We start from the raw sequence: 17,607 nt of genomic DNA, 5'->3' as shown, positions 1-17,607 counted from the left end.
TGTATAGCCTTTTATTCATAAATAGCTTTCTATGAATAGGCACATTGGGAACTTTCCCGCACGCACATCCCACAATCCCGGCTGATGAACTGGCTTTTCACTTGAGGAAAAAAAAGCTTCAAAGCTTAAATTGTAATCTAATATTAATCAAAAATATTTCTTTTCCCAAAGACAAACATTTACACTGACTGTGAGCTCGCGTTTGGCAGAACTGAGAGATTGTCAGCCAATAAGACGCGAGTATTTCCACCTATTTTCCTGTAAAACCTGTCTGATTGGTCTCGTCTCTTTCCACTGAAGATATAAAATAACCGTCTTCTTTCAATTCAGTTACGTAGTGACAAACTGCTCCAAGTGGAGAATTATTCAGGGCTACAGCCCCTAATGCCCAGGCCAGGTTACCCCCGGGTGTGGCACCATGTTCACGCAGCTGAAGCGCGCGCTCCGGGAAAGAAGCGCGTTTTTCCGGGGATCCATCCCTCCGTGGAGCGCGTGAGTCCCTGCTTCAAGTTCATTAATGCGGAATACTTTATTCTCCCTGACCGTTTTTTATTTTATTTTATTTTATTTTCCATTATTTTATTATTATTATTATTATTTTACCCCTGAGCTTCTAGCTGGAGATTAGATCACTCATAAACTGCTATAGGATGTGTGTTAATATTTCAGTTAATAAATAAGAAGGCTTTTTATTTAAAGGGTTCTGAAATTTCAGCTCCACTTCCCAAAACACGGATTCCTTAATGTCAGCTGAAGCTCATCAACTTAAACTTTCGCCTCCAAAGCAGGGCTTCTCAAACTTTCTGCCACCACTTCCAGAGTAAAAGTACTTTAAATATTTTTAAAAAAGGTAAATATTAATTTCTCCAAGCCATTAGAGCTTTTTATTCCTGAACTTTCCACTCACCAAACTGTAGAAGTATAACATATTAATCTTTACTGTCATAAGATTTACTACTACCACTACTACTACTACTACTACTACTACTACTAATAATAATAATAATAATACAGTTGAAGTAAAATTCCCAGGGCTGAATAATTGAAAACATTTTGTTGTTGTTGTTATTATTGTTATTTATTTTAGTATTAATATTATAGGTTAAATTATGGACAATTTTTTTTGAAAGATTTTGATCGGATTGTTGTAAAATATAATTTCCATGAATATGATTGATGCTTTTTATGGATATTACATCCTTTTAGGACCCAAATTATGATTGATTCGGATTGATAAATTATGTATAGGCTACTAATAACTATAAATGTAGCTATGTAATAAATTGTAAATAATGTTATAACTTTAGTATTGAATAGAGGAGAGGTGGTGTGAGGAAACAGGGCTCTCATGAGGATATTTACTCCAGTTTGATTTTATTAAGACAATATTTACACACTTTCCATCTTGTGTGCCTGTGGTATAGATTCAGATCAGGTAGGTGACATACGGCTGAATTTATGCACATTATGTTAGTTATGATGAGGATAAGTCTGAAAATTCAGTATTAAATTAAATTGAATTTAAAGCTGTTTTTTTTTGTTTGTTTGTTTTTTTTGTTTGTTTTTTTTTGTTTGTTTTTTTTTTGGTTTTTTTTGTTTTTTTAAATAGCTGTTTCTCCTTTTGGACTTTCTGTTTTCTACATGTTTACTCCACAGCGCTGCTGAACGATTCTGATCAGTCAGAAGGTGTCGATTAATTTCGGATGTTAGTCAGTTGGCATGAAGCGGAATATTGTTGTCTTGAATATCACAGCACACAATACTTATGAGACGAACACGTATCCAAATACTTCTGAGGTGTATCAGGATATTTCTGTCTTTAATATTCGTTATGAGCTCTACCTCTTCTTGCACAGGTAGAAGCGTACAAGAGCACGACGTTTGCGAGTGGGAGTCAAACTGCCTCGAAGCGTGTTTACATGTTATGGCACTGTGTGACATCAGCTTTTCTTTTTATAACACTTATTAAGCGTTTGGCGCTGAGTGAAGACACCACTAGGTTAAGTTTAGCCAGCGGAAATTTCCCCATTCATCCGTTATGCATTTTTCAGCTGCGCGACTGCATGTACGTGGTCTTCGGTGCTTTATTTTGCGCTTTTGCGGTTGCGAGCATGGAAGGCCATGCTCACACCCGCACTCTCTGCTTATGCAACCAAGCGCTTGTAATCCGGGCAGAATGTGGTTCAGCGTTGTCCTGCTCTGGATGGCAGTATATGTTGCTCCAAAATGTGTAGATATCTTTCTACATTAATGCTGCCCTCACAGATGTGCAACTTACCTATGCCATGGGCACTGACACACCCCCATACCATGGGCGCTGACACACCCCCATATCATGGACACTGACACACCCCCATGCCATGGGCACTGACACACCCCCATACCATGGGCGCTGACACGCCCCCATACCATGGGCGCTGACACACCCCCATATTATGGACATCGACACACCCCCATACTATGGGCGCTGACACGCCCCCATACCATGGGTGCTGACACGCCCCCATGCCGTGGGCGCTGACACGCCCCCATATTATGGACACTGAAACACCCCCATACCATGGGCACTGACACACCCCCATACCATGGGCACTGACACACCCTCATATCATGGACACTGACAGACCCCCATGTCATGGAAACTGACACACCCCCATATCATGGACACTGACACACCCCCATGCCATGGACACTGACACACCCCCATGCCATGGAAACTGACACACCCCCATATAATGGGCGATGACACACCCCCGTATCATGGACACTGACACACCCCCGATCCACTGACACACCCCCATGCCATGGACACTGACACACCCCCATACCTTGGACACTGACACACCCACATCCCATGGACACTGACACACCCCCATGCCATGGACACTGACACACCCCCATACCATGGGCACTGACACACCCCCATATCATGAACAGTGTTTATGTATGGCTTCTGCTTTGCATAGTAAAGACATAACTTGCATCACTGGATGCAGCGACATGCTCTATGTTTATAGGTCCAGGGGTGCATTGTGGTGCAGGGGTCCTCCTTTTTTGACCACAGGATGATGCACAGAGATGGTGGGAATAGGTGTTAATTCAACACTGAGGATTTTGCAGTGTAGTGGTTAAATGCACAGTATTAGGGAACACTTTGTACATAGTTAAAAGACAACTAAGAACACGAGACAACGGCCTGAAGACTCTATGCAACGAGACTGGTGTGGTCTTTGTGAAAAAGTCCAAATACATTCAAGTATGATTACTTCACAATTTTTTTTTGGTGTTGAAGAAATTAGTTATAGAAAATTATTATTAATTATTAATTAACTATTCTTATTAATTAGACTGTGTGTGTGGGTGTTTGTGTGTGTGTGTGTTAATTATAGGTGTGGAAGGGCAGTGTTTTGCAGGTTTCTATGGCATGTGTTGATGTTTTTGACCATCCTGTTTGTGGCGTTGCAGTTACTGAGTGCGTTTCATCAGTTTTGGTGAGTTCTAATATTATAGTACACTAAACATCTGTAATGCATTTAATTACTAATGTAATACTAATATGATGGTTTTAGTCATTTATCATCTTGGAATCACTTTTGATTGTTCATATTTAATGCTTGTGAAATATGACAGAAACCACAGGAAGCACACTAAAGGCTTGGGAATGAGCTGATGCTTCTTTCACACACTAATCCTTGCATAAGTATTCGTCCCCCTGTACATCTCAACTAGAGATTGACCGATGTTGATCTTTTTTATTACCGATACCAATTGTCTGCGTGTTTATGCGGCCGATAACCGATATGCAGGACCATTATTTATTTATTGTTTTATTTCTGTTTTCGACACAGTGATAACAACACCACTGAACTGAACACAGAGCTGTATTTCTAACAATTTTGTCAATTTCGCTTCTTCCTTGCATAAAAAACAAAACAACTATAGATGCATCTCTGCCGCGATCGGTTTCAAAACGTGGTGGGTATACCCGCCCCTCTCCACCTTAAATTATGCTCATGATATTGAGCACTCGGGGCAAGACACAGTGTGAGACACACACAAACATGTGAAATGTACCAAATCGGTTGTCATCACATTTCTCTATATTAGTTATTACATTTGGCCCTCAAAAATATAGCCAAAAATGTACACACATGTTACTACACCTATATTCATTGTCATTACACAGGTGTAATACTTGTGAGCTAATGATGGATTCAGCACCAATACGATTCCATTCAGCACCAATACAATTCCATTCAGCACCAATACGATTAGATTAAGAACCAATACGATTCCATTCAATACCAATACGATTCGATTAAGAACCAATACGATTCCATTTAGCACCAATACGATTCGATTAAGAACCAATACGATTCCATTCAATACCAATACAATTCGATTAGAACCAATACAATTCGATTTAGAACCAACACGATTCCTTTCAGCACCAATACAATTCCATTCAGCACCAATATGATTCGATTAAGAACCAATACGATTCCATTCAGCACTAAAACGATTTGATTAAGAACCAATACAATTCGATTAAGAACCAATAAGATTCCTTTCAGCACCAGTACAATTCCATTCAGCACCAATACGATTCGATTAAGAACCAATACGATTCCATTCAGCACCAATACGATTCGATTAAGAACCAATATAATTCCATTCAGCACCAATACGATTCGATTAGAACCAATTCGATTCCATTCAGCACCAATACGATTCGAGTAAGAACAATACGATTCCTTTCAGCATGAATAAGATTCCATTCAGCACCAATACGATTCAATTAAGAAACAATACGATTCCATTCAGCACCAATACGATTCGATTAAGAACCAATACGATTTGATTAAGAACCAATACAATTCCTTTCAGCACCAATACGATTCGATTAAGAACCAATACGATTCCTTTCAGCACCAATACCATTCGATTTGGCTCAATACACTTCGATTTGGCTCAATACATTTGATTTGGCTCAAAATGATTGTTTGATTATATATATTATAATATTTGATTCAGCACTGATGCGATTTGATTCAGCAACGATATGGTTCAATTTGGTCCCATACGATTCGATTCAGCTCAATATGATTCAGTTCAGTTAATTTGTTTAATGTGCACTAATGTGTCCTAGGTTGTCTCAACAATTTCAAACATTTCTTCAATGCTTTTGTTTTGTCTAGGGATTATCTGAGAATTAGTTCTGCATTCTGAAAGAAACTGCTAATGCTAGTGTTACCTGTTGCTTTTTTAGCTTCATCCAATCTCATGTGGTGCTTGACTCCATTGTGACTTCTCACAAAAAATTATTTTGCAAAGTAGATTAATTCCCAACTCCACTACAAACTGTGGAAAAGGTCAGGGGGTGGGGGGTCAATAATTATGCAAGTCACTGTATCTATTGGGTTCTTAGTTATAGATGGATCTGTAAATTAGTAGATTTGATCAAATTTGGCTGGATTTTGAAAAAAAACCCTAAGTATTTATTTATCCTTCCTTCTTAAAGAATCTTTCTTTCCCTCAGGAACAACAAACAAACATCGAGCTTTTTGACTAGTGACAGAAACGCCACGTGTCAACCCAAGAACCATGTTTTCTTCCTGAAAACGCACAAGACGGCCAGCAGCACCATCCTCAACATCCTGTATCGCTATGGTGATACCCACAACTTGACCTTCGCGCTGCCGGAGAACATCTACCAGTTCTCCTACCCGCACTTCTTCATGTCGCACTTTGTCAAGGGCATGAAGTCTCGCCGAGTGACAGAGTTCCACATCATGTGCAACCACATGCGCTTCCAAGGGCTTGAGGTCAGAAAGTTTTTTTAAAAACGAGGGAGTGTTTTAAAATTATTTGGTCTTTTCACTTGATTGAACCCATGAGCTAATTATCAAGCCTGAACTGGGTTGAACCGGGATTATGTTGCCTTTTCAGTGCTTCTGAAAAAAAACAAACCCAAACACACACCAGAAGTCATTCGTTTTGAGGGACTACATGTGCGACTAATCACAATACAAGTGGCAAGCTAGCTAGCTAATGTTAGTCTGAGACATTTTGAGTAGATCCTGCCTACTGCTTAAAATATGAACGGGGCAATACGTAACATTCAACATGGCAGCATATTACACAAGTCCCGCCCTTCAGTAAAAAGAGCCAATCGCCAGACCTGTCAGATTCTGGTCTAGTTCTGGTCTATTGGTCTCTCCTTATTCAAGTGGAAAGGAGGCTGACTGGAAATTACTGCCCTGGAGAATTACCAAGTTGGCCACCAAGCAGAAGGACTTTGTGTTAGCTAGTTAGTATTACAGCCAATTTAGCAGTACGTAATGTATTGGGTTCTCCACAACTAGCAAGGTCACACATGTATCATATATCTATTGAAAATAACAGGAAGTTACATTATCGTCTTTCCCTGGTTTATCTACACTACAATTTTGTGTCCAAAAATATCGGTGTTTCACAAATGACCACAAGATTGTGTGTTTTTTTTTTTTAATCTTGTCACAGGAGACACAAATCTGCCCCAAATTCCACCCCTGTATGCACTAGTGGGGCCCAGGCATGACCACAATCTTTATATTTCATCATTTATCAAAAATGTGATTTATTTCCTTCAGAAATCCATCATGTTTTTGGACTAATATTAGTGACAAATAGTGTGTAATATATTAAACGTATAAATATCTGTCTCTCAGGTGAGAAAGGTCATGCCCTTGGACACGTTTTATTTCTCCATCCTGCGCAATCCAGTGTCCATGATGGAGTCTCTCTTCACATACTACAAATCACTCCCAGTGTTCAGTAACTTCAAGACCCTCGAGGACTTTCTGCTCGACAAAAGCCGTTCTTACAGCGATACTGTGCCTGGTAACAATTACGCTCGTAACATCCTGACCTTCGACTTCGGCTTCAACAACTCGGCACCGTCCAGCAAAGTGGAACTGGACGAACGAGCCGTGGCTCTGATTTCCGCCGTGGAGAGTGAATTCCACCTCATCCTGATCTCAGAGTACTTTGACGAGTCTATGGTGTTGCTCAGACACGCCCTCTGCTGGACCCTGGACGACATCGTGTCATTCCGCCTGAACAGCCGAAGCGAGAAAACCCACAAATCGCTGAGCGTGGAAATGACCGAGCAGGTGAAGAAGTGGAATTCGTTGGATTGGCGACTCTACCAACACTTTAACGCAAGCTTCTGGAGGCGGATAGATACATCGCTAGGGCGCACTAAGCTCCAAGAGGAAGTGGAGCTTCTCAGAGCCAGAAGGGCAGTACTGGAGAAAACCTGCCTTTCAGGGGGTGGGGCTGTGGATCCAGCTCACGTACTTGATTCGTCATTGAAGCCATTCCAGTACGGCCAAGCGGTTATCCAGGGATATAACATTCGCCCGGGATTGGACAATGACACACACCGTTTTTGTCAGAGGCTCATCATACCCGAACTGCAGTACACCGGGGCTTTGTACGTTAAACAGTTCCCTGATATCGCTGCTCAAAAGGATGAAGGAAAAAAGCGCCCCACCCCTGGCAAACACATTATAAATGCTCAGAGGAACAGCACCAGTGCGCCTGTCACTGAGAATCGCAACTCAACTGTACAAGCTAATATGCCTATATTAGCCAAAGACAATATGGATGTTAAAGATAATGCTAACTCAGCTGAAGCAAAGCAACACAAAACCTAAAGACAAATGAACCTCAACCTGACATTAAACAGCGAAATAAGCTAAATGTGCCTTAGCCTATGCTGTGGAGTAGATCTCAATTTGTTCATATCCAGCAGTCAGGAAAAAAATACAAATGAATGTCAAATGCAATTTACACAAAACCGATCAACTGTTTGTTCTTTTACTTGTGATTATCTTTGCACTTTGCTAGATCATCTCGGGTCTTAAAATCATGATGAATTTGTTAGCTAGGGGGAATATTTGTAAATATTTCACTGTTTTTCTGAAAACTAAGCAGTCCAGGCTAAGTTTCGACTATTCTTCTTCTTCTTCTTCTTCTTCTTCTTCTGCTTCTTCTTCTTATTATTATTATGTAAACTGGCCCTAATTCTGTAAAGATACTGACTGAATGTCATTAATGTTTTTTTCAAATCTTAAAAACTGGTATACAAGTATAAGAAATAAGATTATTGTTACTGTGAGATGGTAAATACGGGTGTATATCCTCTGAATGAGATGATTCAGGCTAAATGTCACAATTTAAATGCAGATTTTTCTAACAAGATTCAGTTTTCTCTTGAAAGAGAAATGTAAGGTTTATAAACATAGCTGATATGAAATTCAAGTTTGTAAACTGGACTAAAAAAAATTCTGATATAGCCTTTGGGGGCGGGGCTGTGGTAAGTGTCACTTATGTAGAATTTATTTACGCATTAATAATAAATCATTTGTACTCAACACTACAGTGCTTTAAAATTTCTTCCCATTAACACTCAGTGTCCTGTTCTATTGTTCTCTTTAAAATTTAGTTTAATATCCATTATGTTCGTAATAATGATGGGCAAAATATACAGGACTTCATTTATCCATCTTTTAGTTAAGTTCTGTGTAAATGGTTTCGCACGGCAAAAAAAAAATTCACACCAAATTTACAGAAGTTTTGTCGACAATTATTTTCATTCTTATGTGTGAACACTGATAAACGCCAATCAGTCATAAATGAACAAGCACATTCATGGCACAGCTGATTTGCATTTAGCCACGCCCACAAAACTCCAAGCTTGCAAAAAAGCAAAGCTCGCAGAGAGTTGAAAAACGATAAAATGGCGACTAAACGTTGTAAGGTAAATCTTCCAGTAATGCAGCTCAGCCACTGCAGCTCTTCACTAACACACACACACCGTCTTTTTTTTTTTACCATCACAGGTAAGTTCTGACAATGGATCAGCATTTGTCCAGAGAACAATGAAAACAGTGTTACAACAGCTGAGGATAAAGCAGAGACTGGGATGAGTTTATCACCCACAATCACAAAGAATGATGGAAAGGATGAATAGTACTCTTAAGGCTAAGCTTAATAAGATTTGTGCTGACACTAAACTTAATTGTGTAGATGTTCTAGCTCATGCACTAATAATCTATCGCATGCAGACTAACAGAAATATGCATCTAATACCGCATGAAATCTTTTTGGAGTCTCTCTCACACACCTGCCTCCATCACACCTTCATACTGCTTCAGCACCACTTTTTATACTTAGACCCTCCAAAAGGTGGGTTAGAACTTGCACAAACAACAACCATCAAACAAACATGAACTATAACCGCTACATCACAGACAGGTAGAAGCAACCACTGCGTGTTGGACTTTTATCATTATAAATCACTTCATGAGGCTGCAGCAATTTTTAGTCTGAAACCAGCCAAAAGGCAGAAGAGAACCCACACCTTCTGGAGCCCCACCACTAGCACACCATCAAACCGCTACACCACTGCAGGACAGACACAACAAGTGTGTGTTGGACTTTTGTCACCATAAACCACATCATGCGGACACAAATTTTTGTCTTACATTAGCCAAAACGAAGAACAGAAGCAGCACCTTCTGGAACCCCAGCACAATCACTGACATAAACTCTAACCACTACACCACAGACAGACAGACACAACTGGTGTGTGTCAGACTTTTGTTGTTATAAACCACTTAAATGAGCCCACAGCAATCTTAAATCAGCCAAAAGGCAGAAGAGAACCCATGACTTCTGGAACCTCACCACTGGGATGAACACTAACCAGTACACCAGTGAAGGACAAAAGCAACAACTGTGTGTGTTTTTTACACTTCATGAAACACTTCACAATACAACAGCACAATTTATTCTTAAACCTGCCAAAGGGAGGATCAGAACCTGGACCAGCAGGTGCTGTAGTATCGGCACTCTCTAACCACCACACTACAAAAGGAATGTGAATCGGTGCATAATGCCAATAAGAAGAAACCTGGACCTGACGCTGATACAGGGAATTTTAGATGTGAGTAAGTGTCAGTGTTGTGGTTACTGAACCTTCTGGATCTAATCTGTATTTTGGGAGGTTTAAGAATAAAAAGTGGTACTGTATCAGTATGAAGGTGTGATGGAGGCGGTGGTATGTACAGACTGTGTATAAAAAAAAACACCTCTCACCCACACTATCACTGGTCACTCGCCCTCCTCCACCTTCCTCCTGCACCTTCCTCCTGTCCTCCTCCACCCTCTCCCACTCCATCACACGCGGTACAGAGTGAAACACACTCTCTCAGACAGGTCTCTTTTAAAAGATAAAAGACTCCCGCTTAAGGACTCCATGGTAGCTTCCCAGTTTCCAGATGTCTTTGCTATTTTGCTAATGAGGTAAACCCTGATTGGACGCCAGGCCCAACTATTTGTTCCATGTCATCCTATAAAATAAATAAATAAATAATTTAGCAAGGTAGTTAGAAAGTGCATCTGCATGATCTGCATGAAAGTGCATGAAAGTGCATGAAAGTACATCTCACTTATAATTTTGTGAATATTTATTATGCTATTTTTAAAAAATGTATTTGGAAGAAATTTTGAACGGATTATTATTAATAAATCAAAATTTATTAATTAATAGATATAATAATAATAATAATAATAATAATAATAATAATAATAATAATAGACTCTAAAGGAACAGTTTGATCAAGAAATTATGTTCGAGCTCTGTTGGTTTATTTGTACCTCATATGAAAGAATTCACACCATAAGTCACACACCACCACAAACGAACTAACGAACGAACAAACACAAAAGAAAGAAAAAAGTCACAAGTTTAATCGCTTTACTTTAGACCTAATAAATAATGACAAAACTATGTAAACTATGTGGACATCTGGTGGCCACAATGTGAATTGCATCCTGGAAAATTTCTCCAAACGTCTGTGTTTGATTATTTTATATTAAGATAAATAAATGAATGATCCTCTGATTAGGTTGGCATGTGTAAACAGCCTGCCTCATTTGAAAACTGTAAGTGAGGTTTGTACTGTTTCATTGCTCTTTAATAAGATGATTCGCCTGTGGCTGGTATGAAATAAAGGATTTTGTGAGCTGCTGTTATTATCATAAGCACATTAGGGTGACTTTGCTTTATGAGTTTCTCCCAGTTAAGACTGTTTGATAGAAACAATTAGTTAGATTTTATTTTGTTTACAAAATAGACTAAAAATCAAGACCACAACTGAAATTCTGAAATTTAAATAAATAAACAACAAAATAATAATCATCATCATCATCATAATAAGAGGAAGGAGGGAAGGAAGAAGAGCACCTGTATTCTACATCCTCCTCATGTGCCGGTCTGTGTGACGTCACTATTCATATTTAATTTTGCTTCATACACGGCAAAATCCACAGAAACAAGTCAACTCTATTGGAGTTAATTTCAACACTTTTAAAGTGTCCGGAGGGGTCCACACTCCACAGTGTCATTTTAACCCTTTTTAAAGTGTTGGCATTTTAACACTTTAATAGAGTTCACATCAACTCTTTGTATAGTTGAAATTTAACACTACGCAAGTGTTAGTTTCTCAACATCAGTGTGTAGTGTTAGAAATTAATTCTCATAGGAGTAATTCAATAACTCTCATAGTGTTAATTGCATACTATAAAATGAGTTGCCTCTAACACTATAAAGTGTTAATATGCTACTTCACAATTAAAATTACATTTAAATGATTACAAATCTAAAAGGCAAACAAAGAAGAAAAAAAAAAGTTGATTGCTTTATAATAGTTTTATTTTTTTCAAGGGCGTTAACATTACTGAGCCCTCAGGTCAAGTCTTTCTAAATATAACAATTGGGCACTATGTACACTCTTTGATTATTCTCATTAGAGCACTGCTGGTCAAATGGCCTAAAATGTGTCAGTTCGTTCACAGAGATGACAGAAAACTCATCCATTTGGTCATCTGCTATACAGTATGCATTGAAGTGGTCATCATAGTACGTCGTTTTTACATTACAGGAAATTATGAAAGCACTCTCTTCATATATTATTATCTCACAGATCTTTTTGAACACAGGGAGATCATAGGTACATCCAGTGCATATGAACAAACCAACCTGATACTCAGTACCATAATGTCTGACCCACTTTGTACTTGTAACACTCAAACAGGCTTCTAAATATAATGTCTGACTGAGTTCTTCCCCACCTTGCAAGTTACAGATGGTTTTTGATGTTGTAGGACCAAATTCAAACCTTCTAAAACAATCATTTTCATAGTTAAATGCCAGTTGACGTTGATGTTGCTTTACTAATGATTTAATGAGATTTTTGAAATTTTTGCCACATCTTTTGAAAATATGGTGCTTAGCTTCAAATCGCATGCACCACCTATGGATAAGAGGGCCAATTTTTTTATGCATCTCGGATAGTGTATCATCAAGTGGTGCTTGGGAATCAACCTCTTGTCAGGAAACAATTCTTTGAATAGAGTATGGTGATCACAGATTGGATGTTTTAAGTAACTTATCATCCCATCAGTTGTGGTGTAGGAGAACACTATATTGACAAACTGTATCAAAAGCAGGAGAAAGTGCCAGTGATTCTTATTCCTTTCAATGACATCACCAAATATCAGTGGAGTGTTGCACAGAAGACACCATGACTGTATGGCATTCAAACCCAGGTGTTTGATCTTGTCATCGATTTTCAACCCACTTGGTTTGTTTTTGTGGTCTGTGTAACCATAATTAAAGCTCTGTATCCTGTTTGACAATGTGTTCAAATAGACATAGTCCTGTTTATCAAGGTATTCAAAAACCAGCTTAAGTTAATACTGTACCACACCCTCTAGCAGATCATATATCATATTCAGATCATATCATATTCTCGCATTAACTATAAAATACTTTTATTAACCTATAAAGCACTAAATGGTCTCGCGCCACAATATCTAAGCGACCTTTTGGTTTTATATAATCCGCCACGCCTACTTAGATCAAAAGATGCAGGCTATTTGACGGTACCTCGAATAGTGAAGGCTACAGCAGGGGGAAGAGCTTTCTCTTATAGAGCCCCACAGTTATGGAACAGTCTTCCTATTAGTGTTCGGGACTCAGACACAGTCTCAGTGTTTAAGTCTAGGCTTAAAACGTATTTGTTTACTCAAGCCTACCCTGACTAGATTCTGTTCTACTACTTCGCAGTCATAATTATCTTTTTTCTCCCTCTCTCCTTTCGCCGAGCCCCACACGAATTTATGGAGATACTAGAGATCCAGATCCTTTCTGCCTCTGGATGGAGCTCAAATCTTCTTTAATTCCAGACTGCTGGGACTACGGCTGCTCCTAAGGCCATACAGACTTCATATAAATCCATAATGAACTTTTTCACACTATCTGTTGTTACCCAGATGAGGATGGGTTCCCTTCTGAGTCGGGTTCCTCTCAAGGTTTCTTCCTCTTAAAACATCTTAGGGAGTTTTTCCTTGCCACCGTCGCCACTCAGTGGCTTGCTCAGTTGGGATAAATTCGCACCTTTAATATCTGTATACCATGTTGATATTTCTGTAAAGCTGCTTTGAGACAATGTCTATTGTAAAAAGCGCTATACAAATAAAAATTGAATTGAATATATGATGTCAACAGCATAATTATCAGTGCAATGGAAATACTGTAATGAATTGAGCACACATGACTTTTTGACACGATATATATTGACCACAGTTCAGGATTTTCATTTAGTGCTTCACAATGTTCAGTATGAATCTCTTTGGAACGGAAAATTAACCCAGAATGATCATCAGAAAATATAGATTGAACTTCTTCCTTACTAATTAAACAAAACTGTTTGTACTGAAAGATTCCACAAATCCCAGCAAGCTATTTAAAGCCAAATTATCTCCTGTTACTTAAATTACTGAGCCAAACAATGGTTGTTCAAAACAAGGAAGCTGTATGCCTTCGGTTTCTGAGATTTTCAGGTCATCAATAAGGGGCTTTAGTATCACATCAACACCATATGTCTTAAGATCTTCTGTGTAGAATAGAGCTGCAAGATGTACATTAATCAGTACATCAGTACCCAGTTACACTTGGGTGGAAGATTTTTTTTAGAGTAAAGTAGATATAACCAAGTTTGTGGATCCCCCTCTTGGAACCTAGAGGGTTAGCAGTTTCAAAATTGTCGTAATAGAGTAGAATCTGTAAAGCGTGCTTTTGCTGCGAGAACAGTGCATGGTTTTGGAAATACGACCCATCATTAATGTCTTTGTAAACTCCAATTCCACTCTGTTTGTCCTTTAAAAAGCTCTCTCTAACTTGACTGTTTTTGAATATGGATTTCAGTGTACCCAGAATGGGTACATACATGCACTTGTCCGTTACGGGAACCTGCTTGTAGTTCTATCTCTGCGCAAATCCATTCTCACCCCAAGAACACATTCTTTAGGTTCAACTATTTCCCATTTCTCATCATAATATTTATGCCTCCTTGACTCTGTGTTTAATGCTGAAAAAGGATGACCTAATTGATCAAAACCGTGTTCTATTCTTCTACAAGTGTCTGAACTTGTACTTTCAGGAGTAACAGTTTTAAGAACTGCATCTCGTGCTTGGATTTTAACATCATTAACAACTTCTTCCATTGAACAAACAATTGTTTGGACAGCACTTTCACAAAGACCTCATGCTTGCAAATGAGCAACAATCCACACATTGAAGCTGACTTGTAACAACAGAACTTTGAAGTATGTAAAATGGCAACAGAATTTGGGTGATCATTTGAACATTCCGCCTCATATTCTCCCTGAGTGGAAAGATCCTGATTAGTATCAATCTCTTGATCCATAGTGTGACTATGTACCTTGACGAGGTGTTTCCGGAAGCCACTATAAATACAAAATGAGAACGGGCAACCTGGCTCTCCACATTTTAAATGTAACTTTTTGCTAGGATATCAACCATGTTGAAATTTTAAATGTAGACAAAGAACCAAACAAGTTCTGAGGTGCGCTTTACATACAAAACATGTGAACATCTTCAAAGCTGTTAATCTCGCTGCAGCAATCGTGCTCAAAGTTCTTTAACACGCGGGCTCTCCTTTGCTCTTCCGACATCGATGTTATAGATAGTGGTTTGGATAAATGTGTAGAAATCACAAAGAGCTTCATCATATGAGAAACTGAAGACATAGTGAGCTTTCAACAGTACATCAAAAGCTGCCACTGATGTGTGCGCCTTACATGGGATCGGTTTTTGGTTGATAAATACGTGGAACTTTTGGATATCCTTCTTTCACTCACCAATGCAGAGGAGGAATGGTTGTCTTTTGTCAGCATGCTCAATGAAGGTAGTCACACTGGCTCCTCCCGGTAGGTCAGCAAAGGGACATAAAATAAATATGAAAATAAAACTCTTTGCATGTTTTTTTACATTATCACTAGCACCGTCACATCTTGTTTGCAGGTGCAGTAAGCAAAATTAGATGCAGGTCTCAGAATCCCAAAAAATCTACACCTCAAGAGTTCCTAAAATTAAGATCTGATGTTTAAATATTAACTTTTGCATACCTTAAGATATCTCACAAGATGGCTGGTTGCTTGAGCTGAACTGATCTTGGATGTTTTTTTCTGGCCTCTTGAGGTTAGAGGGAGCAGATGCAGCAGCAAAAGGATTGAGGACATATCACTGTCTCATCCTAAAGACATCACAAAAGACTTAAATGATCTCTCTTTAATAATTTTTTTAAAGACTGAAATATTTTTAAAATACAAAACAGTATATACTGACCATTGTAGTCTTCAGATTTAGGTTCAGTTCCCGACAGCAGCTCGCCCATATTCTTAAGAGTCTTGCAGTCTGCAATGATTTTTGGCTTGAAGAATGTTGACCACTTTACCAGGAACTTCTGAAACACTTCGTCACCAAACATCATGGAGAAATCCTGGTCGATCTATAAACAAGGTTTATACTGGTTTAAACATAACGGACATAAATGGGTGAAAGGTCAAATACTAAAAATTAAGATCTGCTGTGTTATTTATGCATACATTTGGGATATAAAAGATTAGAACGTTGAATTTCTCAGTTTGGACTGGCCTGTTGTTGTTTTGGTGATCATTGAACAACTCCTTTCTCTACTGTACCAGTGAACTCATTTAATAACTACAGAGAAGGTCATTTCCTTTTCAAAACTACTTCCAAAGCTAAAGATTTTCTTGCCAATCCAGATACATCAAGGAAACGAGGGAACAAATCCAGGACTGGAGATGATGCATCCTCACCGACCATCTTCTGTCGATACTGGAAAGTCGCTCTCATCTTCTCTTTGACCACAGATTCATCAGTGGAATATCGTATTGTAGATATCGCCTCTCTGCACTCCTCACCAAATAGCTGTTGACAGGTTAACAGAGATTCTCGTCTGGTTTTTGGACCATCCTGAAGAACAGTCTTGGAATGACACCGGGAGCTAGCACAGGTGTTACGTTGAACTGTCTCGATCCTCCATGCAATGAAGCCAGTATTACCCTCAGGATCATAGTAGTGTTCCTGTTTAAGAAAAAACCCAAACAGAGGCATCTCGTGCTTGGCTTCAAGAATGAATTACTCAACACAATAAGTTGACACAATGACTATATAACATTACAAAAACAAGAGGAAAATACAAACCTGAGCAACCTATAAACACTCATCTAAAACAAGATCATTTTAACTTTAAAACTATAAAAGGAAAAAAATATATAAAAACACACACTGGTTTGGGTTTTCAGACAGAATACAAGAACTTGCATATCCATGTTTGGAGAAAGGATCTTGGAGGTATGGAAAAAGTGTCACAATTCCCAGTGCATAATTGGTCCTCACACTTGACGATGGAATCCTCCTTTCAAAATAAATTAGTTTATTTTGCAAGCGTATATGTTTTTCAAGAAGTTAAAGGATAAATGCCCCTTTTCCACCAACACAGAATAGCATTCTTTAGCTGCGCCACATGAATCTGTTCTGATGACAAAGGAAGGGAAGTGACCTCCAATTCTTACCCATGTAGCTCTAACATGTCTGCAACCAGGACGTTCACCATCTGTTTACGTGTGGCATCTGTTAGTGTTTTGGTCTTTTCATACTCCTTGAAGATTTCCTCACCCTTTGGATTGGCCCTTAGAACACAATCAACTTTCTGCCAAAACATCTTGCATTGTTATGACATGCTCATGGAAATTTAAGAGGATTTTTAATGCCTTTCCTTTATGCCGAGAATACATTTACAAAACACTTCTACAGATAAGTATCAATAATAAACAATTATGTAATTGAGGATTTTAAATGTATTTATTCAAAGCTTACCTGTCTTGCTTCATTCCGGTCCATTAACCCTGTTGGGTTCCTCCTCTTTCTTGTGGACTCAAGGACAATTGTGGAATCTGATGAATGGGATGAAGCTGGGGATAGTGGAGTCAGTACAGAGGAGGATGCTTGATCTGAGACTAGCTGAACATCCAGATCTACAAAATCAAGTTAAAGGTACATGTATTTATCAGTAACAAAAGCATTTCAACAAATACTTGAATGGTTACATAAAAAAATATAAAGTATATTATCTTCATTAAGTACTTTCCATATACGAATAAGAT

The 17,607-nt window shown here is 38.7% G+C and overlaps 1 protein-coding gene across 1 annotated transcript; it reads left to right on the top strand.

The window, feature by feature from the left end:
• Nucleotides 1-184: 184 nt before the first annotated feature.
• Nucleotides 185-8,492, top strand: LOC128621772 (galactose-3-O-sulfotransferase 2-like). The gene is made up of 4 exons (XM_053647731.1): nt 185-492; nt 3,390-3,491; nt 5,540-5,825; nt 6,711-8,492. The coding sequence occupies exons 1-4, from the start codon at nt 419-421 to the stop codon at nt 7,698-7,700; spliced, it is 1,452 nt and encodes a 483-aa protein (XP_053503706.1). The 5' UTR covers nt 185-418; the 3' UTR covers nt 7,701-8,492.
• Nucleotides 8,493-17,607: the final 9,115 nt, after the last annotated feature.

Source organism: Ictalurus furcatus, chromosome 17 (assembly GCF_023375685.1).
Source record: "Ictalurus furcatus strain D&B chromosome 17, Billie_1.0, whole genome shotgun sequence".
In the NCBI taxonomy this organism is placed as follows: Eukaryota; Metazoa; Chordata; class Actinopteri; order Siluriformes; family Ictaluridae; genus Ictalurus; species Ictalurus furcatus.
Note: the sequence above shows the minus strand (reverse complement) of the source record. Positions and strands in the feature narration are given on the sequence as shown.